The 8,729-nt window shown below is 36.0% G+C and overlaps 1 protein-coding gene across 2 annotated transcripts in view; it reads right to left on the bottom strand.

The window, feature by feature from the left end:
* The window catches only part of LOC139937007 (uncharacterized), a 139,339-nt gene that overhangs the window by 129,944 nt on the left and 666 nt on the right, over window positions 1-8,729 (bottom strand). Inside the window, exons 2-3 of one of the 2 annotated variants that reach the window (XR_011786045.1) lie at window positions 8,077-8,185; window positions 6,209-7,327 (exon numbers count right to left, since the gene is read on the bottom strand). Coding sequence is in view for 1 of the 2 variants with exons in the window: in XM_071931931.1 (XP_071788032.1) it covers window positions 7,171-7,327; window positions 8,077-8,185 (266 nt within the window). In the remaining variant the exon portion in view is untranslated. Of the gene's footprint in view, window positions 1-2,139; window positions 7,328-8,076; window positions 8,186-8,729 lie in introns of those variants that run through there. The other variant, XM_071931931.1, reaches the window with a different exon arrangement.

The following is an 8,729-nucleotide window of genomic DNA, read 5'->3' as shown; positions in this document are numbered from 1 at the left end:
TGAGTAATCTTGTATCTTATCAGCTCTCTGAAATTGGTCCCTTGGGCGAACTTTGGTTTTTGCATGTTGTGTTTTTTGGGGGGGCTACCGAATCAATGGTTTACCACTTGACTGCTCTATTTAGCAAAGTAGGCCACAAACAACAACACCGACAAGTTTGTCAAAAATTGTGTCTTATTGTTTGGGGCCTGTATAATTGGCTCGTCTGTGGGATTTATTTTCAAGAGAATTGATTTTCACAGCGTAGAGTCTTGGGATAGGACTAACTTGAAAAGGTGTGAACAGTAAATTCAAGGTAGAAATGAAAAAAATCCAACATTTGAAACAAAGCCAACTTTTTGAAGATCTAATGAAGCTGACGACTCTAATCTGTTTTTGAGAGGGTTTGATTGACTTGAATTGGTTGTTTAATTTGGCAACAATTTTCCTTGGCGTCATAAGCCATGATACATTATACTCATGTGAAGTATGACACACCCTTATCGGTTGGAAATAAGCTGGCTCTGGCTGTGAAAGCACGAATCATGTTTTCGTTCTTGACTAAAGAGACCCTGACGAGCCAATTATTTAAGGATCCTGAGAATCCACTACATATTAAAGGGATTGAAATGAATTATTTGTTGTATTTTTTAACAAGAGTTGCATTCATTCTGCCATTCTGATTTTATGAAGAGAGACCACGTACATATTGCTCTTGTTATAAAGAACACTGTTACGAAGAGGCTCTGCTTGTATAGAGTATATTCGGAGGTCCAGAATGTAGTTTCTGCTCCTTTGCTTTGCTGATATAAAGAGGCCACTAGTCACAGCGGCCTTGTTATGACAAGAGTCGACTGTATCCCCCAAAAATTGAACCAATATTGGTGAACTAAATCATGGTTTTTAAGATGCAGTTGATGACTGGTGCATGCTTTGGGGTTATTAGTTTTTGTTTGGTATGATTCATTTTCTCTCAAATTAAAGGGAATGGCAAATGATTTTCAACACAATTTAAGAGAAAAAAAATCTGATTTTTTCAGACTAGTATTTCTAAGAGTATTGGTAAGGACTTAACACCAAGAAACCTTTTAGATTAGAACTAGTTGCGTACTTTATACAGCAACTCTCTACCATGCTTTTAATAGTAAGCAACATTGCTTTCTGTGCGGAATTTTTCTCAAGATTCCTAGTGTTTAATTACTTGGATTAAAAAATAAGTACTGCTTGATTTCAGGGCATTACTAAAAAAGTATTAGACACTTTTTGCGCAGAATGTGAAAGAACTGTGTGGCTATTGTGTTTAAATTAAAGATTAGCTTCCAAGGATTGGAAACGGTAGTCGAAAGTGGAAGAGCTTTTGTTCATAATTGACACAATCTATTAATTGTATGTAATCAGTTGTTTAGAGTTGGTAGAACTTAAGAAGTACATGTGTAGTTGATATGTGTCTTTTGATTAATTGAATGAATATCATCATGGACCCAGTATTTGGTCCTTAATTGGAAAGCAAATCAGTTATGGTTTTGTTTTCCTTTTGTTTTTGTTTTTTCTCGCGACTTGATAGATTTCTTGTAGATTCAACATGAAGCCCGAATGGGGTGGTACATTTTGTATATTTCTTAATAATTATGTTTAATGTATATACATGTAACTTTAAAAAAGCAAAACAAATAATAACGATAATGAATGGAAAAAAAACGTGTAGCGTATAAATGTTATCGGCTGAGTGTGTGAAGATACAGAGTAAATTATATGATATCAGGGGAGAGCAAAAATGGGTGATGACAAAAGAATAATTTGGAGAAAAAGTTCTGGTGGAAATCAGAATAATAAAAAAAAGAGTTGATTCTTACAAATTCATTAATTAGTATGTTACACCAAGGGTTAATTTTCTTGTTTACAAGATGAGTGTTGGCCTTTTTTAACTGATATGTTTTGAAATTTTTATTAGTCAGTGTTCTACAAAATGTTTTACTTAAAGAGGTAGCTTGAGGCAGTTTAATTATTTTCTTTGAGTCCAAACAGATTGACACACACACACACACCACACCAAGAAATTTTCATGAAAGCCAAGAACTTTTTGGCACAATTTTATGATTTTCTTTCTCTCCCTGTTGTCTATGCCATATATTTATGTGCGCTTTTCTATACTTCATTTTCGGGACTTCTGTAAAGTAATTTTTTCTTAAACATTTTGGAATACCTCAGAAACTTCAATCATAATCATCTACCATGTACACTTTTCTGTCCGCATAGTTGTTTACAGTGTTCAATTGACACTGGCTACTGCAGCCAGAGCCCTATTCCATAGAGCTGCCTAAGCAGTGATTTGTGCTCAACATGTTTCTGCTAAGCAAAAATAAGCTGGACACCAGTCACAAATTGTACATGTGACATGGTAATTTGGCTGGTAACCTTATTCTGGTAAGCATTATTGTGTTGTGCTTAGCTACTTATTGTGCTTATAAGCAGCTCTGTGAAGTTGGGCCATGGACCCATAGCCCAAATCACTTGTAAACCATGCCAGAAACCCAGGCTCTGGTTTTATTGTGGATGGATGGGTTGGGGGAATTCCAAGAGATTGTTTTAAAAAAATGTTTAGTTCCCCTAGATCTGTTCATGTTCTTATATACATGTAACTCTGATTTATAAGCTGTAAAAAAAAACCTCTTATTTTGTTTTCCATTTTTTTTTTTTTTTGAGAAGTTGATTGAAGAACTGAGTTGTCTCGTTGTTTTTTCTTTCTTTTTTCGTTACGACAATTTGTTTAGGCAATGTTCTTTTTTATATTTATATATATACATAATAAAAAGGAAAAGGGGGAATAAGAGAGAATTGGTAAGCTAGCTGCTCTTCATCCTGTAGCATTGCATAAATACACCACTTACTGTTAATAAGTACACTTATAACAACATTTGTTTTCAGCAAGTCTTTTACAAAAAGAAATTCACAGCGTTCAAAGAGGCCTAGAAGTGACTTTTCTGGGGCTACATATTGTTTTCATTGATGAGAAAGGATTATTAAAAAAAAAAAAAAAAAAATACAAATTTGATTGTTGTATTCTTTTCTTTATGGATGTCTTTCCTATCATGAGTTGAGGAAATAGTATTAGTACAAATGAATGTTTTGGTAATCTGTATAAAATTATACAATAAAGTCTATAAAGATGAACTAGCTACATTGATTGACTCTCCAAGTTCATATATAACATAATTCAACTATATAGAATCACTTTAACAGCCAAAAAGATAATGGCCCATTATTTATTATTTCATAAAGCTTATGTACAATGTAAACAGAAAATACAGAACAAGTTTTATAAAGAGATAACATAGTCAAGTGTCACTCCCATGGCATAACAGCCCAATTACATGGTTGTTGATAATGTTGTGGGTCAATAAGACATAGACTATATTATATTGTGTATGGATGTGATAAAATGCTATATCTCGGCCTCTTTTTACACTTTCTGAACGTTTATATGACAAAATAGCTTTCCCTGATGTTATTTGTTTATTTTTAAAGGCTGTTTTACCTTGGTTTACAATGGGAGAGCATGACATAATGCGTGTACAAAGTTTGTTGACCTTATATTATCGTCAGTGACTATACATTTGGGGTTTCCCCTTCTGTAGAATAATAACAAAAGGTCACAAATGATCGCATTATGCAGAGAGATGCAATACCACCACTACCAAACAAACGGTCTAGCGTGTAAAGCTTGACTTTTTAGACTCAACTTCCTATAATTGATCGTAGATGAAGGGACTGGAATTATTTTAGACGGAAATAGTAACGGCTGTAGGAATTATTGAAACTGACTGGTGTTTGATATATTAAAAAATACCAATAGGCCTACCGGACTTTTGGTAGTCTTGACTGGCGACGCTGTTTTTTGTATTTTAGTCACCGGTAGCTGGCGCAACATCGACCGTTTTAAGTTCAACTCGGAGGGACTAGGCAAGTTTAAATTCGTTTTGAGCCAGGTGGCTTTATATAGCGACATCCCTTCTCCAGTAATTCGTGTTGCGGTATCGCGGGCGACTTCGCAAAATGGACGCCCATTAAGACTAGACTTTTGGCCGCATAAACAGCCCCGTCAGTGGCTGACAATCTATGGTTGGCAAAAGATACTAACTTTTTTTTTGTATAGAGTCAAGTTTTAGTATCTGAAAATTGTCCAAAACCATTGAAACTTCATTTAAAGGTGAAAATATAACAAAACTGTATTAGCCTATGTGACAAATTTTGGTAGCCTATACATTTATTTTAACTATCAAACTGTATATGTTTCCCGTCTTCCCCCAGTGTACCCCTATACTGGTCTTTTCCCAATACTGGTATTTGACAATAATTGCCAAACGTGTCCATTGATATAGTTCCCCTCCCTGGCTGCGTTTTTAGTGTCATATTTTGCAGATAATAATGTGAAATATTTTAACTTCTTAAAAGAAGTTTCCTGCTGATGACGTAGGCCTACAAATGTAGGCTGTTTTTGTTATGGGCGTCACACAGGCACATGCACAATAGATGTTGAACCCGGAAATTGTATACGTTTTTATGCATAGAACCAAACTTGATGAGTGATGAATAACCGGCCAATTCGAGTATGTTGTTCATACAATGATGGATGTTCCGTATTCTGACACAATGAAAGTTCGGATATACATGCTGAGGGTTGGTTAGGGTCAGGGTTATGGTTAGGGTTAGGCCTTTCGGTTAGGAAGGGGTGTCGGTACATTTGGGGTGTAAGTCACCCATAACGAGAGTGTGGCAATTTGATCAGTATTATTCTACACATCATAAATTTATTTCATTACTCCATGAAGATTTTAAACTATTACATTACTTAATTTAGCCAAAACATTGATTTAAAGACTCTGATGGACACATTGATTATCAAAGACCAGTCTTCTCACTTGGTGTATCTCAACATTAATATGCACAAGATAACAAACCTGTGAAAATTTGAACTCAATTGGTCGTCAAAGTTGCGAGATAATAATGGAAGAAAAACCACCCTCTTCACACGAAGTTGTGTGCTTTCAGATGCTTTTGAGACCTAAAAATCTAATTTTGAGGTCTCGAAATCAAATTCGTGGAAAGTTACTTCTTTCTTGAAAACTACGCCACTTCAGAGGGAGCCGTTCCTCGCAAAGCTTTAAACTATCACCAGCTCCATAATTACTCGTTACCAAGAATAGGGTTTTATGCTAATAATTATTTTGAGTAATTGTCGTTATAGTGTCCACTGCCTTACCGATTAAATATGCATTATTTTGTTTACAAGGCAAACTATTTAATAAGTATGGAACCAAAGCCTGGGATAGACATAGTCACAGTTGGTCGCCCATCCTTATAGTCTAGAGTAAAGACGGATATAAAATACCTCCTGACTTTAAAGGCAGTGGACACTATTGGTAATTACTCAAAATAATTATTAGCATAAAACCTTTCTTGGTGACGAGTAATGGGTAGAGGTTGATGGTGTAAAACATTGAGAGGAACAGCTCCCTCTGAAGTGCCATAGGTTTCGAGAAAGAAGTAATTTTCCACGAATTTGATTTCGAGACCTCAGAATTAGAACTTGAGGTCTCGAAATCAACCATCTAAATGCACACAACTTCGTGTGACAAGGGTGTTTTTTTTCTTTCATTATTATCTTGCAAGTTTGATTACCGATTGAGCTCAAATTTTCACAGGTTAGTTATTTTATGCATATGTTGAGATACACCAACTGTAAAGGCTAGACTTTGACAATTACCAATAGTGTCCAGCTCCCTTTAATGTTGTGCCGAAGAAACATGAATGTGTGTGGTGGTGTTGTTGAATTTGAGTAGATTTGGTCGCTTTAGCTGTCATTGTGGTTTTTCAATATATCCGAGTCATGCTTTATAAAGAATCCATTACATGTAAACCATGTTATGTACATGTATAGGTGTGTATGGCTTATGCAGCTGAATAACTATATTCCTTTGCCATGTATTATAATTGCTGGTCCATGCTTCGCGTTGGGAAACATGACCTGTTAATGTGTCATAATAACAGAAAAGCTTTGCTATCCTACAACGATGTGTATAATAATTATTAAGTGCTGTGTATACACGGTACTTTCCCGAGAACTGGGATACAATCACTCGGGTGAGATTCGAACCCATGACCTTTGCTAACATTTTATACAAACACTCTGCACTCTAATTGAGTGGGGTCAGAAATAGGGGAACCCCACTGTTAAACGAGGAAAACATCTAGTAAATTACAAATAACAAAAACATACAGTAGGCCTCTAGTAGTTCTGAACACAACCCACCAAATTTATATAGAGAGAGATGGGAGCAGTGTGAGGAGGTGTGAGAGAAAGGCAAATTATAATTAACAAAATAATACATTTTTATGGGTTTTTTTTGTAAACAAAACAATTTGAATGTTGTACAATAGCATTGAAACCGTGCCTATGCTATTTCACTCATGTCTCCACAATGACGTCAAAGATACTCGATCACACTGGTGGGTCAGACGTTATACGTGAGCATGCAATAAGCTCAAAGTGTCGAAGTCACCCAGAAACAACACAGCTAATTCCTCGCTATTAAACTATTTCTGTGACGTCACTCTATTGTTGAAAGTGTAGATTATTTTTACGAATCTACACTTCGTTACGAATCTACACTATATAAAAATAATGTGACCAACCGTCGTTAGGCAACGTACACGAAATTAGACTAACTATAGTTGTTACTATTGAGAAATCCAAATCATTGAAACTGTTAGTCAATGGTGGAAATAGTTTAATTCAGAGAATAGACTCTAAAGTGTAGATTCGTGACTACAATGTACTCACCTTCGGCTGGTACATTCTGTTCACGAATCTACACTTTCTCGTATTATTGCCCTGCGGCGCGTCAGGTTATTGTTTGCGTCCCGTGTATATGAACCGGGCTAATTATAAAAGAATTTCAACCTCGGATTTAAACTTGGGGATTTAAACTCGACTCGTAGAGCAGTTTAGCTTCTGGCTCTACTGGTGCTGCATTACTGATTCCCTCGTAAACGTTGGGGTTAATTGCTTCCACGTCAGTTGAACGTGCATGTATAGTTCAACGTCGGGGTCAACATGTAGTTCAACGTCATGAGAGTAGTTCAACACGAGGTTGCCCTAAACGTTACCAAAGACTTCGCTCGTAGAACAGTTTAGTTATTGGACTGCTGGATTTCCGATCTCCTGTGACATTGTGGCGTCGTTTCAACGTCAGTTGCATGCAACTCAACGTCAACATCAGGTGGACCATCGGTACCAGACCTTGACTCGTTGTCATGAGAATTGATCCAGAAAATGACTTTGAAATACCTGCAAAACAAAAAGTTGCGATAATTTGGGGTTAAATGATGAAGAACATGGAGTAACGAAAAAGGAGAAGACTGACTTTAACGATGACATCTTTATTTCAAAATGATTGAAGTCACAAATTTACAGGGTAATTACGTTGAGAACACAGTACATTGTGGGAGCAGTAAGACAAAATAAATTGCAGGGTAAACAAATATTATGGCACATAATTTGGGTAATACTTGGGAAGATATTTCTATCATTACTTTTATTAAATTTATTATTTTTGAAAAAAAAAAGAGAAATGATTATACAGGTGTCATACTCGCCACTCTCTGATATGGCTCGAAATCTTTACTTTCACTTGGATAAATTAGTAAAATAAAATTCAATTATTAAGACTGCTCTTTCTCGTTTTATTTTGTGTTTTTCAGTTATGCAATGGTAACACAGTACCGTAATTTTAAAAAACAAAAACAAGGGTCAGAAGTGACAGATTCCGTGTCCCAGGACTGACCCGGAAACGATCACAAAATAAGCTGTTGACTCGGATTCTACGTCAGTGTGATCTGTCCCGGGTCATTGTGACACACGTTTGGGTCATGTTGACCCATAATGGGTCATACCCCCACGGGGACCCGAAATCTGGGTCAATCACTGACCCGGGATTTTTAAAGTGTATTCTATGAGTCACAACGGCACGAATTAGGTATAACTTATGGTGAGTTAAACTCTTTGATCACAGTGATATAAAGCTCTCGGCGTCTTACCTTCCCTTCCAGATACAAAAAGCTAACAATACTGCTGCTGAAAGCATGATACATCCCAGAATAATCCAACAGTATGGATTCTCTGGTGTTGGAGTTGTTGGTGGATTGGCTGTTATATAGTACAAAAGAGAATTTCAATTCAATTTCAGTTTCAATTCAATTTTTTTATCCTAGATGGGAAATTCATTTCGGCCTTTATATATACAATTTAATATATAAAGGCCGAAATATAATTTCATGTAATTTTTGCAATTTTTTTCCATCAAATTTGCAAAAATTACCTAAAATTGTTCGTTTTACCAAAAAACAGTACAAAAAACATTACAAGCCACAAGCAGGATATTTAAATGAATTAAGAACTAATAATAGTGCCTGTATTTGGGTTCCCCCCCCCCCTTCAATAATCATTAGGTTTGACCCCAAAATGCTGCTTTGTCAAATCACCATAGGTGACCAGCTTGATCTTTGAATGGTTTGTAGTATACAGTTCTTATTATGCAATGAGCTGATTGAAGTGAATGGTTAAAACTAAGACTCCAAATGATGTTGCTATGGGTAGAGCACATCAGTTGCGCTGGGATAGTACGATGTTTGATGGTTTCATTGTGTCACTGAGTAAAATGCACATTCTGGTTGCATCTTGGATATTTTAA

This window comes from Asterias amurensis, chromosome 5 (genome assembly GCF_032118995.1).
Source record: "Asterias amurensis chromosome 5, ASM3211899v1".
Classification (NCBI taxonomy): domain Eukaryota; kingdom Metazoa; phylum Echinodermata; class Asteroidea; order Forcipulatida; family Asteriidae; genus Asterias; species Asterias amurensis.
Note: the sequence above shows the minus strand (reverse complement) of the source record. Positions and strands in the feature narration are given on the sequence as shown.